Source organism: Natator depressus, chromosome 1 (assembly GCF_965152275.1).
Source record: "Natator depressus isolate rNatDep1 chromosome 1, rNatDep2.hap1, whole genome shotgun sequence".
Lineage (NCBI taxonomy): Eukaryota > Metazoa > Chordata > Testudines > Cheloniidae > Natator > Natator depressus.
In genome coordinates this window covers 239,098,402-239,117,028 of record NC_134234.1, presented here as the reverse complement: position 1 = coordinate 239,117,028, position 18,627 = coordinate 239,098,402, and the positions used below count along the sequence as shown (strand labels likewise).

At 38.8% G+C, this 18,627-nt stretch overlaps 1 protein-coding gene across 10 annotated transcripts in view; it reads left to right on the top strand.

Annotated features, from left to right (window-relative positions):
• Positions 1–18,627, top strand: part of ERC1 (ELKS/RAB6-interacting/CAST family member 1) — a 553,011-nt gene that overhangs the window by 499,821 nt on the left and 34,563 nt on the right. For 5 of the 10 annotated variants that reach the window (XM_074938938.1, XM_074938958.1, XM_074938929.1 and 2 more), the window contains 2 exons: positions 4,426–4,527; positions 6,187–6,253. In XM_074938938.1, coding sequence (XP_074795039.1) covers positions 4,426–4,527; positions 6,187–6,213 — 129 coding nt within the window. In that variant the 3' untranslated portion in view covers positions 6,214–6,253. The remainder of the gene's footprint in view (positions 1–4,425; positions 4,528–6,186; positions 6,254–18,627) is intronic. The other 5 variants (XM_074938919.1, XM_074938886.1, XM_074938901.1 and 2 more) reach the window with 1 other exon arrangement.

The window sequence follows — 18,627 nt, the reverse complement described above, 5'->3', positions numbered from 1 at the left end:
CAAACAGCTACATCCATCATATTTTCTCCTTAATACTTTCCCATTATATGTAACCAACTGTTGTAATTTCAGTGGGAGAGACGTGGGATCTAAGTAGGGAGTTCAAAAAAGAGGCATTCCTACAGAGAATATCCCGTCTAAAAAAGTAAAGTACAGTATGAAAAGATTTTAGAACCACTGGGTTAACTAAAACAACAGAACAGAGACACAGAAATTAAGAGATACAGGCAAGGAAGAAAAGAGACATTTTCAGATGAGATTTGAACTGAGAGGGAGAATCGGTGAGGAGGATGGATACTGGATGGCTGTTCCAGATGTTGAGATGCAGAAGACATGGTTCTTGTAACAAAAGTGGTGAGATTGTGGGAAGGGACAGAGCGGAGGCCAGTGTTGAATAAGTGGAGAGGGAGTAGGGAGGGTAGTGACAAAGTAGCAGATTCATGGAGGCTTTTATGAACAGAGGACAAGATGAGTTTCTGCTGCTGGTATAGCTCATCATAGAAATGGATGAAATATAATTTTAAACCAAGAGACAAACCCAATGCCCTTTCAAAGGTCATACTTCAGAGACTAACAGCTGAGAGTCTGTGGAGGCCTGTTGAAGGCTTTGACACCCCTGTCGTGTGAAAAAGGATACCATAATTGAGACTTCATTTTTTTGGTGGAGAGGATCTTATTTGATGATTATTATATAGGAATATCCTCTGTTGGTTTTCTCTTTTTTTCTTAAGTGATTGGTGGTGCACGGGGAAGGAATCTCTTACCTGAGGAAGCCTGTGGTATATCAGGTAAAACATCTGGGACAACTGAGAAACCTAGCATAGTCAGTTTCTAACTCAGAAGTGCTGTTTTATATCCATTTTTAGTCTTAGTTTTGAGTGGCACATGCACACAGCAGTTACCTGCCTAAAGAAAAGTTGGTCATAAACCAAAAATTTCTGTCTACGGTGCAGCTCTTGCATGTGCAAGTTCTGAAAGCTAGCCCTGCAGTTTCCCGCCTGAGGCATTCCCCATGCCACAGATGTGTCTGCTTCACTCATTCCCTTCCCACAGGATATAGTGGTTAGACCACTATGTTCACAGATTTTTTACAGTGGTGTAAGAATGCTTGCCATGGGGTCTGAGCAGAGGTACGCCACAACCCCATAAGGTGAGAAAGGAAGTGACTGTAGTAGCCCAATGACATAGCAGTTAAGACTGCAGGATGTTGGAGATGGGAGGGGGGGAGTTACTCACATGTTTCCCCATAGTATAGTAAGCTGTTTTTCCTCATAAACACTTCCAGCAGCTGTAAGGCTATGTTCTAGAAATTTCCATCCTTCTGCATGTTCTGTAGCTGTAGGAAAGGAACGCAGTACAGTTATTCCAGGCGGTCAGCAGACTCCTAATTAGAAGTCCCCAATTAGTTTTCAGAAGTCCATAGAAGTTTTTGGTTTCCATGCCCAGTAGGCAGAGGCTTATAAAAATACTCCTTATTCTTCAGCATTATGCATGGAGTTGGGAATGGATTTTATCATTCATTATTAGCCAAATGACTTTTCTTTGACTGACTTCTTTAACAAAAAACTTTCAGACTTGAAAAAAAAAAAAACATTTCAAATGGTATCCTACCAATAAATAGACTTTTGTTATTTCTATCTTGATATTTTTTGCTAAATTTCGAAGATATGTGTATTCCATCTCTTTAATGGCTGTCATCCAGAACTTCCAGTGAAATCATAATGCTGAATTTGTAACATCTTCATGCTACACCTTGGATATCAGAACAAGGTTAAAGCTTAACAGCAGAAGTATCAGAAAGCGAAGTTAGACTGTCAAAAATCCTTTTTGAAAACTTAAAAAAAACAAAAATAGAAATACAGAAAATGACTGACCGGGTGAACTGTTCTATATGTTACCTTCATCACAGAGGTGTTGCAAAAGTTAATTTGGGTTGGGATTTTCAAAGAAGCCTAAGGGAGTTAAGCTCCTAAATCAAATTGAAATGGAATGAGGATCTGAGTGCCTAACTCTTTTAGGTTCCTTTAAAAACCCTAGCCTTACAGTCTGTAAAATTCTCTGAACACAGTAAGTGCTGTATAATTGCTAAGTACTAGTAATATATTTCCTACTGGATCATTGTGAAAGCCACTTGAAACCAAATCAGTAATGTGTATAATGTCTTCAGTCCCACTTCACAAGTTTTGTGAATGAGAGGCATTCTTTTCCAGTGTTTATCTCTGTATACCCTTCTTTTCCTATAATGGCACTAAGACAGTTTTTACAAGTGTTAGTGTGCATTGAAATTTGTCAACCATGTAATGCTTCTCAAATTCATTGCTTTCAGTGAGTGCTGCTGTATTGAAATTCATGTTAAGTATCTCTCAGTTCCCATAATGCATTATTTCACACATGCTTCCTAGTTCATATAAATTATCTGAGAGACAGTTTTATTTATTTTATGATTTGTTATAAACAATCAAGATCAGATATTTTGAGTGTAATAGATAAGATTCTGATCTGTGCATCTACTTAAAAGGAAATCATTTTTAAAACGATTTAGTCTTAAATATAATAAAAACAACCAGAGAGAAATCTGCCATCTTGACAACTAATTAGTTTTTTGTAAAGTGCTATGTAAGTGCAACTAGTATTAATATTGACTGATGAAGAGTAGGACTGATCATTCAGATCTTGTTTGCTTGAATGGAGAAAAGGGGCAGTACAATTCTGTAAGTTAAGTTGTTGTTTTTTTTTTCAAGTGCAATTTAGTGGTAACCATTGTTAAATTAACCCAAAATCTAAAATTTAGAACTTGCCTACAACAACTTTGAAAGCCCCTGCTATTCGAATGCAGTCAAATGAAATCTGAATTCTCTATCCTAAGAAGGATCATTAGAGTGGCAGCTTCTACTGAGAAACTATGCAGTTATGGAGATAGTGAATCACTAACAGGTATTTCTCCAAACAACTCTGAACGTTCATTTAATGTATATTATTATTTAGTCAGTCTTTAGTTATGTAATGTATAAAGACGTACATAAAACTGTTGTATATCTTCTCTAATGTAGGATTCTCAAACTTTTTCATACTTTGGGGACCACATTTTAATAGAGCGCTTGTCTTAGGAACACCTCCCCTTGCATTTGCTTGTTGGGATAGTAATATTAGGTTAGTATTTAATGTGTTTTTAACTGTCTCTTAAAGCAGGTCAGCAGCTGGAAACAAAGAGAGCAGGCACCATGTGATAAGCCAACTCTCCTCAGACTACCAGCAAGTGTTCCATGGATCTCAGTCTGAGAACCACTGACTAAATAAATCCCATACAAAACACTTTTACTTTTTCACTATTGCCTCAGCCTTCCCTTAAGTGCAATTCAGGAAAGAGGAACATAGGAATTATCTTACTGGACCAGACTGAGGATACATCTGCTCCAGTATCGTGTCTTTGGCAGTGGCTAGTACCAGGTCAAGGACATTTTATCCTGTCTAATCTGACTGTGGGTGATGGTACTATTGATATACATAATATAACTTTTTTAAAAATTTTACTAAACCCTGGAGCTCACTATCATGTTGCCATGAGTTCCATATGTGATTTATGCTTTGTGTAAAAAATATAAAAAGTAATTCTTTTGATCCGTTTGTTTCCTTTTAATTTCATTGGACATACCTTATTCTTGTATTATGAACTTGTAACTAGGAGTTCCCAACTGACTTCATGCAATTGCTATTTGATATATCTCTATTATGTTACCTCTAATTCATCTTCCCTCCAAAGTAATTATTTCTCATCTTTATAAACTCCCACATGACAAACTCTCTCTCTCAATTTTTCTTACCTTTCTTTGGATTTTTTCTATTTCTGCTATATCCTTTTTGAAAACTGAATTTGAGTGTTCAAATAGAGAGTGAACTTTTTCTGGTGCATTGGTTTATATTATGCCATTTATAATATCTTCAGTATTGATTTGTATCCCTTTATTAATATGGCTTCATAGTTTTTCTTTTTGACCAACACTTCGCATTTAACAGATGTTTTCATTGAGCTGTCCACATTGATGCCTTTTTCCTTAAACAGTTTAATCAAGTACTTAATTCCCCTGTACACACATGCACAGTGCAATCCTTATTAGGTGCAACTCAGAGGATGAGAGAGTTAATTACAAAGCTAATTTAGCTGCACAGTGAAGTGAAGTGGCCTATATGTTCAAGCTAATTTTTACTTTTGCTCTGTGGCTACACTTAATCTATAATATGTTGTGTATTTTGTACAAATATTGTGTACTTTGAATATCAGTGATTTTCATGGGCTTTGTCTAGCATGCACAGTGTAGCACACAGTGTTATAAGATATATTTCCTTGGCTATTTCCCTCTGCCTTGTAGCACTTACATTTACTTTCAACTGAGTAAACTGAATTTCTCATTTTTTTTTCCACCATAGACTCAGAATCGCATGAAGTTGATGGCAGATAACTATGAGGATGACCACCTCAAATCCTCATCCCATTCCAACCAAACCAACCACAAACCCTCTCCAGACCAGGTAATACTTCTCTCCTTTTCTCTTTTAAAATGACTTTTAACTACTGGGCCTGATTATTTTTGAGTCATATGTAGCTTTTCCCAACATGCATGAAGTCTCTAGGAACAAAAACAACATTCCAGAGTGAACTTAGAAGACAGAAATGTTTGCAGCTGTTTTGCTGGCTTTCTTGAAGACCCTTGCAAGATGCACAGATGCTCCCAAGTACTGAGTTGTTTTTAGTAGGGTGAAGAGGGGACAAAGGAGTGTTAATGTCTTGACTATGTCATGAAATGTAAGGTAGGAGCTGTCTCCTAGCACGTTCAGATTTCAGTAATACAAGTCACCTGTTCTGGAGTGCTTGGAGTGGTTTTATCATTCTTGCTGTAACTCATGTGAGAATAATCACCTCTAATAAGAGGGATCTTGAACTGTTTCTCTCTGTGAATAGCAGGAAATCTTGGTCAGGATCAGCTTCTTGGTCTCTGGATTGTGTATGGGCAATTACTTGCATTTCCCAGAAGGAAATCCTAACCTGTATGCCAGACGAGCACAAGTTGTGCCCTCTGAAGCTCAATGGGCCATGAACTGAAAAAAGATAAATTTACCATTTCTAAGGCATAGCAGAGCCTCATGTGTCATTTACTAAGATCAGCCATGTATTTGATATCCATCCCTTGGGTAACACAGAGACTGCCAACCTAATTACAAATTTCACATTGAAACCTCACGTGTTCCAGGTTAATTAAAACATTCAAAAATTGTAATTGCTCCCTAGACTGAGAGATGGGAATATCAAACCTTTCTCAATCCTCTGGCTGACCTGTAAGTAGCATTGATGGGTTCTAAAGGGAGCTGAATCTCATCCTGGTCTGCTGAAGAATGGGTCATTGTACCATGGCAGTTCTAAGGGGAATAAACTAGAAAATGGAGGAGCCTAAACACATATGCACACACCCCCAAAATCTCATATTTCAAAACTTCCTTTCATATCTACACCAGACTCCCTCTGAAAATAATATTGTGAAAAAATGTTGAAGATATGGTGTTCATTGCTCTAGAGGGGATAAAAGTGATGCAAACAGAGGAATGAGTATAAAATTTTCTTTCTACTTAACCACCTTCCTGAGGTTGTAAATGAAGAACCTCATGAACGAGTGGCTTGAGGCCTCCAGGACATTCTTTGCAGGTGTCAGACCCATTTTCTTTGAGAGAAGGATTATCAATATTGAAGATCAAAACAGTGGTCTCCAAATCTCAATTTCCTTGGGAGTAGAAGAGTATCTGCTATTTTACACACTGAAGTGTTGTAGTGAAATAAGGACATTTTCCAAATGTGTATATGGCACCTGACTGAAAATGAAGGCACTGGTAACGTGAACAGGTTAAGAACCAAAAGACTTCTAAATATGATCTCGCAGTGGGAGACAGGTTACATTTTCAGTTTATGTAAACAAATTCTGAGTAATTGAGCAAAGTTTAAAAGTGAATTAAGAAAGCTGTTTCCAATGGTTCAAGTTATTGGAAAGCAGCAGAGCAGAGGACACAGGGAGTTGGAGGCCACTTTTTTCTACTACTAGTACTTTATAATTATGTCTGTGCTTTAAATACTAACCAACTCTTTATTTCATTCCCATGCTGCTCTGGGGCTTTTTCCCTTTGTCATCTCTCAACCAATAGGATGAGGAGGAGGGTATTTGGGCATAGCCAATCAGATGCTCTTAGTTCAGCCATTTTGTTCAGAACGGTGAGAATCAGCTTTCATTACCAGTAGAAAAGTTTCCCACGGTCACTCTTGCACCTTGCTTCTGTGTGATTCATGAAATCCGGGTGTGTTTCCTTTCCCTTTCTCACGAGGTCTATGCATGTGGATGTTTCCTACTTATTTGTTGTGTTTTTTATTTCTTCTGTGTGTTAAGAATCAAGTTATTGTTTCATGACATTATGGGGAGAACTTTCCAGGGCATGTAATTGAATTTATATGTGTATATGCAAAGCAACACCATGATTCATGTGAAAGAGAGTAGGAAATGTGTCCTCTACAATTTACCATTAATCTCATGGTGGAAAATGTTTCCAGTCAGACCCTTTTTGTTTTTTCACAAATCAATTTGCACTGTAGCCAAACCTTTTTCAAATCCTGGTCAGTAATGAATGAGCTCAGAGGTAATATTTCTACATGGAGATTACATATTTTGAGCATGTTGAGCTCTGCTGCTGAGAACAATGCCAGGTAGATGACCCAAAGCACCAAGTTGCCCCAAATATGTATTAACTCAGAGGAGATGGCTATTAATAATGACTACTCAGAATAGGGGATTTTTAGAAAATTAATAGAAAAAATAAGACTCTCCAATTTCTCTCTACATTCCCCTGATTAATTGCCACATTACATATGTGTCATTGCACAGATCAAGTCAATCAGCTGGAAAATTTATTCCACCTGTGACAGTCAAACTTCAATTTCATGCCTTGGGATTTGAACTGAGGAAATCCTTTTATGGAAAAAAATTGATAATGTGATTAATTCACACTCCTTGGTGATCTCACACTCCTTTTGAGTCATGATTCTTGCAATGCTTGTGTGTTAGTGTCTGGTGTTAAGTGTGTAAAGCAGTTAGAATGTGTGTAAAGCTCTTGCTGAAGAATGCCATTAAGGATTGAGAGATGAGGTAAGTTGATGGCAAAAAGGAAGAAAGCACTTTGAAGGTAGGAGTCATTCAAACTGATGTTCATTCCAAATTAAAAAGATGGTGTAGCAGATACTGATCAAAAGGTCTTTCCATTGACCACCCTGTGTACTGAGAAGGGGATAAAGCTTAGGAAAATGAGTGTGCTGAGTGTGTTTTTACCATTTTCACAGACTAGAAGTTTGCCAAATTAAGGCAGATGTGGGTTGCCTGTCTGTTAAACACACACATGTTCTTCAGCTTCCATGCCACGGCAGAGAAGCAAAGAGGAAACGCTACACAATATTATGAGGATAATGTGGTAGCTAGAGGCCTCTCCTTCCATGTGTCCCAACAGAGAAGACTCTGTCAACCACAAGCCCTTCATATATACCCCAGCAGGGGAAAGAGTGTGAGAGTAATAAGTGCCACCCAAGCCAGCAATCCCTAGTGTGATAACATTTTTAGCAGAGTGTTCCATGTATACTAGAAGGGGAGAGTGTGCCACAGCCCTTCCCACTTCTTATATGCTAAAAAGAGAAGGTTTGTTGGCCACAGAGTCCATTTTTTATTTTTGCAGTTGTAAAATTTAGTTAATTTATTCAAGTTCATTAATGTAAGAGATTGATCGCATAGGAAGCCAGCTTTGTTTTTTTCCAAGAAATTGTTCTAGCCGTGGACATCTATACACCTCTACTCAGTACTGAAGAAAAAGGACTTGTATACATGGTGCATTAGTCTGCTCTAGAGGGGCATAAATTCTAGGGCACACTAGTGTGTTGTGCACTACATGGTTTGTGTGGACCCTGCTGGCATGCACTAAGAATTCTACTGTGCATGTTGATGTAGTCCCATTTCAAATAGTACTACGTTAATGCTCAGTAGGGAACTTTTAATGTTCACCAGCCACGTCCACATGGGCTAGTTCATGCATAACGCACTAGTGCACACTAGAATTTATGTCCCTGTAGTGCAGACTAATACACTGTGTAGACAAACACACACTAGAGGCCATCAAAACATTTACCACACGTAACTAAATGTTTATACTGTAGCATCTGAACCTAACCCAAATTACTGGTAATGTTTAATTATACTTAACTCAATGCATGACAGCAGTATTGTATACATGCTCTCTTGAAACACAGCACTGCCTCTACCAGTATGTAGTATATCTACAGCTGTACTGTGTGCTCAGAGATTGCAAATCTAACAGACGTGCTTTACCTGTGAACACTGTGACAATCTTCTCTGTAGCCTCACTGCCTTACCTTCTGGATTCTTTCCACGTATCCTTTCATTCCTCATAGGTGCTCTTATTCGTCTATTTTGGATACCCTTTTCTTCCTTTCTTAGAGTATGCTCATTTTTTATGAGCATCAACTCTGCCCCTTCATCCTTCTTAAGTGTTAAATTCTGCTAGCCATTGGCAAAGCGAGTGCCATAGTTGGTTTATTACTGCTCATTGTTACCAATAATAGTATGGTTTTATGTATGCTAACATAAGAGTGATTGGCTGAGTGGACTTGTAGGCTCTAAAGTTTTACATTGTTTTATTTTTGAATGCAGTTATTTTTTGGTACCTTATTCTACATTTGTAAGTTAAACTTTCATGATAGAGATTGCACTACAGTACCTGTATTAGGTGAATTGAAAAATACGATTTCTTTTGTTTTTTACAGTGCAAATATTTGTCACCAAAAATAAATATAAAGTAAGCACTGTACACTTTGCATTCTGTGTTCTAATTGAAATCAATATATTTGAAAATGTAGAAAACATCCAAAAATATTTTAAGTAAATGGTATTCTATTATTGTTTAACAGTGCAATTAATCGCAATTAATTTTTTTAATCACACAGTTAATCACAATTAATTCTTTTAATCGCTTGACAGCCCTAGTATTATTGTTTTACAACTTAACATTTCAGAGATCACGTGGTGTTGAGACCTCATTCCTACTTGATTCCCGAAGTTGCGCTGGACTTTCATTTGAATCAATCTGTTAATTTATCTTTTTTTTAAGACCCCACTCCTCTCCAGGAGATAAGAAATTCCATACCTTGGATATTTCAAGGGCCTTGTTATCCTAACTTGATGGAATAAAAGCCTTTTAGACTTTCTCTTCATCTTTTTATTGCCCTCTCATTTGCTTCTAAGGGTCAAGCCATCTTCTCTCAGAGAAGTTCAAAATAGATTATGTAGCGTATATCAATGTGCTATCATATGGTCTTCCAAATATTCCAGCTCACTCCACTAGAACATAAGCTGTATCCTCTGCTTGCTTCAGGAAATTCCTGTATGCAAAAATTGCAAGGAAGCTATGTGGAATAAACATCTTACTTTTATTAAATACAATGTTTTTGACCTGGTTGCAAGATCAGATGCCAGATTTGGTAGGTCAGCGTTATAAAATTTTTCAGTTAGTGATAGTCAGTGCTCCTCAGTCCCACTTTCCAGACGAGTTACTGTTTATCAGTCACCTTGAGTGGGGATCCGCACGGAAACATACTTGAAGAAGAGAACAGTTACTTACCTTATAGCAACTGTCGTTCTTTGAGATGCTGTCATCCAGGTGTATTCCAAAACGCACCTTCCATTCTCACTTTTTGTTGTCCTCCTTATCTGGGATTCTAAATTAGTGGGAGAACTGAGGGATGGCTGCATCTGGTCTGTCCTCTATACCTTTGGCAGGGGGACATGAGACATTTCTATTCCAAAGATTCTGATCTTGCACACATGGGATACATGGCACACCTACAGTGGGATCCATACAGATGACAACATCCTGACAAACCATGGTTACTATAATGTAAGTAACTGTTCTTTCGAAGCCTTGCCTGCCTGCTGGATTAATACTGCACCTTCTCTGCTATAACTCCATTGGCTCTGTTGAAAGCGTGTCCTTCCTAGTGACTTGACTACTGTGGTGTAAGTACCAGTGCCATAGCAGTGAAGCGAATATTTACTACTGTCCCAGTTTTTAGTAAGCAATTTATGAACCTGATAATTTTGTCTTGTGTTTTATTATCTACCATTCTGCTTAGAAGTCGTCTCCTTCCCACCTTCTGTCTGAGTTCATTGCCAGCTTTATCATATAGTCCTTCAGCTTGACATGTCACATCTCTCATTCTTCTGGGCTGTCCTATTCCAGACTAACATAGATTCCATCCCTTGGAATGTCTTCTGCCCATTACCCTTCTCTCTAATTCATACATTTATTTCATTAACTTGTTTTTCACTCCATGCTAATTTGCTATCCTCAAGGTGTCTTGTCTTTTATGTTTTATCAACAAGCACAGAATAACTGATCTTTCTTGATGCATCATTCCTCTTCTTCCTGATTTTGGGATGATGAAACTCAGATTTCCAGCTGGAATTTTGTAATCTGTAGGTCTGGGATGAATTAAATGATCACGATTGAAGTGTAGCCCGATTGTATCATCTTCCTATTACCCTCACATATCAAAGAAAAGCACAAATAGAGACATATTTTCTAAAACATTCAAAACAGATGGCTCATTTCTGTTGATAGAGATTTGGGCTTTTCAGCAAACCACTTGCAAGAAGGACTTCATTCATTTAAACCAAAGGAGATTGTTCCTTAAGTTCCATGACTGTCTTGTTTCTTCTCTGTCTTACAGTTGGACAAGTTCTTCTGCTAGTGGTTTGGTTTCTTTACCAGCTGTGGTTTGTGAACCCAAACATCTTGGTTTCTTTCAGGCTTCTGCCATAACTTTTGTGGCTTACGGTACTGTGTTGAAGTCACTGGTCATTTTCCTACTCTTTCACCATCCAGAGCTCTTGTAGTTCTTGTCTGTCTGTTGGAGAACAGACATGCAAGCCTAGAAGTTTCTGTGAACAATGAACAAATAGTTTTGACCATTAAAAAGAATGGACTTAGGCTCAGGTACCCATCTTACGTCCATGAGATAGATACATGTATGGGAATAGCTGAAGAAAGGAAAGGTGCATTGCTCCCAATACTATTAGGATAGAAATTGGGAGAAGAGGAAATTACACAGAAAACGAGACTAGCAATATGGGGAGCATTTTAATAAGAGAATGAAGTCATTTCCAATACTAACTGTGAAAATAGGTTTGTGAGGGGAGTTACTAAAATAAGAGCTGATAAGGGCATTCAGCCAGTCTAGAAGCTGTACTTTCCTGGCTGGTAAACACTGTAATTACTGAGAGATACACCAGGATTCAGTTCCAGCTCACAGTAGCCTGGCCCAGGCAATCAGACCACATCCCTCTGCTTAATATAACACAGGGATGAGCCATGTTACTTGGAATATTCATTTGAATGTATAGCTTGCAACCAAAGATGAGTCCAAGAGACAAGGGAGTCAGATATACAGTGGATTTCATGTGACATTGCTTGAAAAGGCTCATGAGGCAGGTGAAGTGTTAGAAGAGCACTGTGCACACAGACTATCGGAAGGAGGAGAGACAGATTCATCTCACCAATGGGCAGGAGAGTTGTAATTCCTCTGAACAGGAAAAGTACAGACTGTGTTCCCTGGCGGTTTCTATTTCTGATCAATACTATACCAGACTATAAGGGACAAAAGAATACAGAAACTGTGATAAGAGCACACACATCTACAGATCTCCAGAGTGTATGCAATGCAATTGTTATATTTGCAAGCAAAGGCTGTATCTGCTACTGCTCCCTATTATTCCTTATAATGGGAAGGAGGAATAGGTGAAATACCAGAACAGTAAAGAAAATTGATATTTAACATGGACTGTGAGGTGTGGTCTCTGGCTGCTCACTGTTACATATTAGAGAATCAGCTGCAGGAAAGTGTGTGATGGAAAGCACAGACACCAACTGACTCTCCTATTTCTTTCTTATCCCCCTTTTCAAAGTCCCTCTCCATCATGCAAAAAGGATCCCACCAACATAAAATCTAATGAAGTGTGTAGGATCAGAACTTTCATTTGCCCCCAGGTTACACCCAGAAAACTTATGTGGGGAAGCAAGTATTTAAATCTGTGGTTTCACTGCACAATCTGCAAAGTGTTTTTTCAGGGTGGCTGTCCTACCATTTTCATTAGCCAGGGGGAACACTTTCACTCTTCTATGCCAATACTGACACACACTACATATCTCACAAGTATATCTATCCCCACCCCGTGGTTTGTTATGTGGTTTTTTGTTAGTTGTATTTAGTGTTGAAAAGTAGCCTTTTTAACTTGAAAACTGTTACAACTTAAAGGAACTAACAAAATGACATTTCCCAGACCAAGTAGTTCCTGACACATTGAATTGCAGTGTGGAGCTACAGCATCACTGAAATCATGTGGTTAGCCACCCCCATTCCTCTCTCTCTCAACCCTGTTTTGTTCCAGAACCATATTGCAGAGCTGCCAGACTCCAAGATGATTTGAGAAGAGAAAAAACAATAGACAAAAGGAAACATGTTTGAAGTTGCCATGTTCTGATCTCATCTTGCCCTTAAGTCACTAACTTCTCTGCTTTTCGTCAGTTAAGAACGAGACAGACAATTAACAGTATGGAGCATTACAGAAAAGGAAGATCCGGACCACTTGTAATGTGTGCACTGTGATACTAGCATTTGGGGGGGGGGTTCACTGTAAATGTTATGAATGCTCATGAAAGTGACAAGTTGACAGTAGAGTCAAATTCAGGCAGGGCTGGCTGTGTGCAAACAGCCCTCCAGCTCTACCAAAGCACCTCAGTCCTGAATTATAGTTCTCCCTGCTCTTCTAGTAATAATACACACACTCACACACAAAATTCTGTCAATGTGCCTCAGTTCTGACCTATAGCAATCCCTTCTGTTCCAAACTTGGTTCCCCATTTAACTCAGGCAGTACTTCTCAATTTTCCCCTGTTGTTCAGATCCCCACAGCCTTTTGTACGTGGAGACTGCCAGTGGGGTTAAACAAGTAATAGATTTGTTATGTGGACAAACATCTGTGAAAAGCTAGGGGTTTCTAAAACACATTAAAAATCCTTAGCATAGCAACTCACTGCAAGTCTTTTTGATTCATCTTCTTCCTGGATTTTACTGTCTAAACAGGGAGAGTTGATGGAGAACGCAAGTTTCCTTCTTTTGTGTTTTCCCTGTTTTTCCCCCCAAAGTCTGGATTTTTCCCAAGATGAAGGGAGTGAGCTCTGGAAAATGTTAATCTGTGGGATTTGTTCATGGTGTATAAAAATTTCAGAAAGAATTTTTTATAAATATGATTTCCTGATTGACTCTGGCAGAAAGGATACTGAGAAAGGCAGCTCTGCCAAAGCAGCCAAGATCCCTTCCAACTCCTCACATAGTTTTTTGTTCATTTGTTTTGGTTTTGTGAGGAGTGTGCGATGGAGGGTAGATTTGAAACCATTTTTCTTGTAAAAAAACAAATTTACAGGAAAGTTAACCTGCCCCTGCGCTTCAGTGATGCAGCCTCTCTGAAGAAACCGAGTGTCTCAGTGCAGCAGCAGCTGAACTTAGGTCAGGCAGTGTGTTTTTGAGGCTTTCTTCTGTTTCCATTTAAAATAATGAAAGGAAGACATCAGTGATAAATTGCTATGATTTGGGGAAAACTTTGCACTTCCTGTGCCAAATTCATGCCTTGTATAACTCCACTGAATTTAGCGGTGACACCGTGGCTGGATTTGAACCCTTGCAGTGATTGCTGAACAAACTGGAATCCTCTGACCAAGGAGCAGGATTAATTCAGGCCCTCATGCAAATATTTCCAGACAATATCATTTTGTTTTCTTGCTTTTTCTCAACTCTTTCAACTGGAGAAAGAAAAACATTCTGGCTTGCATTTCAACAAATAGCCACAATCTCTCTTTCTGATAATATTAATATCAAATCACAGATGCATTTGTTTTCTCTGGGATTGCAGCCACCAGCTAAACTCTCCACCCATCCCCACCTCCCACCTGCACTCTTTTTTTTTTAGGTCCTTTTCCTTCTTACACGCTCGTTAACAAGCAGCTATGATTGTCAGATGCCTCAGATTTATAGACACTCATAGCCTCATCTCTGTCTGCTAGTGTTCAGTGATAGGTTTCAGGAGTACATTTGCTGTGCAGCATATTTGCATCCATTTGAAGCAAGGTTTGAACATCAGGGTGGCTGAAAATAATTTCCTATCCCTGCATACCTCTCTCAGAAATAGCTGATAGGTGGGGGAAGGCTGTCCTCAGAAGGCCAGCCTCAGCTTGGTTGCGTTTCAGGCATGCACTGTGTCAGATCTCTTCATTATTTTGGAACTCCTTTTATGGATTATATCCTTACAGGCTACTAAAAGAAACCATCAGGTGGGGATCAGTCCAAAACTCTGTAGTCCAGGATAGCAAACTGTATATAGTGTGTGTCATGAATGGTTTCACTCCTTGGAAAGCTCCTGTTCCCTCCATTCGTTTTCCTGTTTCTGCTCCACTAGACTAAAAGAGCAATTATATTTCTGATCTCACTTAATTTTATTTTGACCTCAAGAATATCTCCCAATTTCACTACCTTACCTTGGTTTCATTTATTTCTGTCCTTTTAGTACTTTGTGTTCCTTATTATAATGATTTTGTGTTTGAGTAAAAAAGGACATGGGGAGGGGGACTCAGCCAAGTGTACAGAAAAGAAGCTATAGACTCTCCTTCATCCCAGTATGCTATCAGTTCAGTGAATTATTTGATTGTGAAACTGAAGGCTCATTATCTGCTTTGTTCCTTTATGGGTATTACAATGTTATCCACAGTAAGTATGCACACACTCTTGATAGCAGGACTGCCATGCTGCTGAAGGGTTACCCAAAGCAGTGCTGCCAATGCCAAACATGAATATAGCAGAGTATGCTGACTTTGCAATGCCAATGTGATTCCATTAATTTTTTCTGTTTCCTCCTTTCATACACACACAGTCATATACACACAGTTGCACAAAAAAGCATTACAGCATCTGATCAGCATGTCTGGTTCTGACAAGCGTGAGTGCAGTTATACCTACCTTAAAATATTTCTCATTTTCTACCCATTTATAGACAGTTACCATCACACTTGGCCCTTTCACACATCCTCCTACATATTTTTGCATATTTATGTTTGACGTCTCTCAGATAAACATTTGGACACCACAGTCTCCATATTTGAGGTGTATTGGTTTCTCCCAGTAAAAGAAATAAGCAGACATTTGGATAGGTCTGTCCAACCACATTCAGTACAAATATCATGTCTTGTCTTATCCATGCTTCATGACTATCAAGTCTAAGACATGCTTTTACCAAAATAAAGCTATTAACTAATGTCACTATCATATAGGTTAACTGTGATATAGCAATAGCAACTCCACAGTTAAGGTAGCAGCAGCTATTTCATTCTAAGCCCTATTTTCACTCCTTTATATCTTTTGCAAAACTACATTTAGATTTAAATTTGTCTTGCTCACTCTGTCCAAAGTTAAAGCTTTCTGGAAACTTTCTGGACAAGTTGTTTTTGAGTTGAATTTGCTTTGAAAGGCATTCCCACATTTCTTTGTCAGTTGATAACTTTAAAATGGTTTGCTCTTATTTCAGATTTTCAGGCATTTAATGTCTCCACTTTAACATTGTAGTGAATTTTTGTGGTACGTGGAGTAAATTTTCAACCTTAACTGTGCAATAGTGTTTTGAGCTTGAGGATAAAGAATGAGTGTGTGTGTGTGTGTGTGTGTGTGTGTGTGTGTGTGTGTGTGTGTAAGAATTGTTAAACAGACTCTATTCTGTGCTCTGATGGAAAAGGTCTAAGTGTATCATTACAGTTATTGTAAAATCTATCCATGAAGAAGTTTGTGTGGAAGGTTGTTTTTTTATGAGAGTATCCAGTTTTGAGAACGCATTCTTAATCTTTCCCTGTTTGCTGCATAGGATGTTGATCAGGTAGTTTCACAGTTTCTTTGAGAGTGTGTGGCACACAATCTGAGCATAGTCTGTGTGATATGTTGATTATAATGTATAGAATCAACATCCTATACAGAAAGCAGGGAAAGATTAAGAATGAGCTCTCAAAACTGGATACTCTCATAAAAAACCAACCTTCCACACAAACTTTCTCATAGATAGACATTACAGTTATTGAAGATTGGTTGTTTTGGAAAATATTTCCATGCCTCTAGGGAAGCCAGTTCATCCAGTGTTTCCCTAGAAAGCTCTACAGCTGAATGCAGAAATGTGACCTGGTTTATGAATCCAGTGCTGCTCTGCCTTTCCACTTAGCAAGTGCTCTTGCACCCTCTTGAGATAAGGTAGTGGCAGCTCTGCTGTGTGGGAAGCACAGTGCCTTTTGCTAAGTGGCCAGCTCAAATTAGATATGGGAGGAACGCAAAGATAAAGGCATTTCCTACTTGACTGGCAGGATTTAATGAGTCCCAAGGGAGAGAAATGATGGCTCTGTGAACAGCTCTGGGAGCACTGTTAGTTAATAACTTTCACATGCCTCATATGGCTAATCTCCACAAATGGAGGGACACCTCTTCCCAAGGTAAGCAGATGAGGGGGACAGTCAGAAATGTACTCTACTTCGCAAGGGATCTTGTCCCTGAGAAATCAAGTTCAGTTTCCATACTAAAACCCATTATAATGATCAATCAGTTAGTTCTGTGACACTGACTTTTCAGCTTGAAATCCACACATCCCATGCATGCCTAATAGAATCTGTTATCTGAAAGAAAATACAAGGTAGTTAGGAAGTTTATTGATCAGTCACTTAATCATTAGACATTAGCTTGTTAATGTCCATATTTCTGTAAGTCATTATTTTACAGAAAATGATGTCTCAATTATACCTCAACCTGTAGATGAACAGAAGAGCAACAAAGATAGGGAAGACATCAAGAGAATCAGAGGCCTCAAGTCTGCCATTTTAGGAAATTCAATTAATCTCAGAAGTGGGTTTTTAGTAGGTAATAGTATGAAAGGTCTAAACTAGAAGAATTTGGGGGGAATGGAATGCTACTATGTCAGGTGTTCACTAAATAGACAAATTTGATGGATGTATAATGAACTCAAATTCAGTTGTATTTGGACATGGAAGTGAAACCTGAAGAATTGTGTTGCTACTGGAATATACCTTCCCACTTCTCTGTACAAGGGTGGATCAATCCTGTCCTGTTGTCACTTGCCGTGTTGACATACCACACCTATCAATTATACATACATATGTACACCTTTAGTGAATGGTACCCCCAAACTGACAGATGGGGGTTCACCAGAACCTTATGTGCCCCGTTCTATAGTTTGGTTAATGTCGTGTCATCTGGGTGCAAGACGCAAATGCATAAATATGAGGTAAATATTCCTCATTTTAGCTTTCCTGCCTTCTGGCCGGTCAAGTCATCCTAAAAAAGATTTCCTAGTCTCTAGTCTTCTTGTCCAGCCTCCCTCACCTGCATCGTTCCACTTCTCTGCTTGTCATCTAGGCCAGGGTTTCTCCCAGATTATTTCCTGTGAGGTGTTATGATGCTGTTGATCCTAACCTTCTGCTGTAAGTTCCTGAGTGCTGCTGTGTCCACATCAGAAGAAGGATTTTGACACCCATTAACTACTTAGCAGTTGCTCTCAGCTCCTCTCATTCCACAGAACTTAATCCATTCAGTGTTGGAAACAAAAGAAGCGAGCCAGAACAGCCTTGTTAGAGGGGGTAGGATTCAATGTCTTTGTTGAAAGTAATACCAGCACCCTGTTTCTGTTGACTCAGAGATTATCAGGCTTCTCATTCATTAGCAGGGTCAGAGGTGTCCCATTGAAGAGACACCATGAGCCTGCTGACAAGCAACAGGTGCAGCTTCTGCCTTGTCTAAATGGGAACATTTTGACAGTTGGCAACATTCTGGCAAGGCTTTGCAAGTCTCACAGCTGGTGCATGTCAGCAGATACAGATTCAGCACCTCATTTCTTTGAGAGGAGGTGCACAGCCTGGCCCTTCCACTTCCTCAATTTTTGATTGGCCACATTCCACAGAGCCAGAATTCTGCTTGTTTAAATTTTAAACATACCTTTGAAAAAACCTAGAACAGTTGAAACCAGTATTCTAGTCTGAGCACAGTGAAAGACTCTGCATTTATTCATCTGGTCTCCACTTCTTGGTAAACAGTGACTCTTCAGAGAAGAGACTGGATGATCCAAAGGACTGGAAGTAAGAGCATAGATTAGATTTAGATTAGATAAAATAAAATAGAACTTGTTAGAGCTCTTCATTTTTAGGCCATCACATTAAGTTTTGCTCAGGTAATGACTGAATGTCATCTCAAGACTGTTTGGTGGTCTATGTATTTGACATGGTGTGTAAGTCAAGTTTCTGATGTACAGGTGTCTGTATTTCAGAAACTTAACTTTTTAATTCATGCTAATTGGCATCATTAGAAGAGATCCCTTCAGAAAAGGGTTGATGCATGTGTGTAAAGCAACATGGGAGGAGAATTTGTTCTGCTGTTGCCTTTGCTGT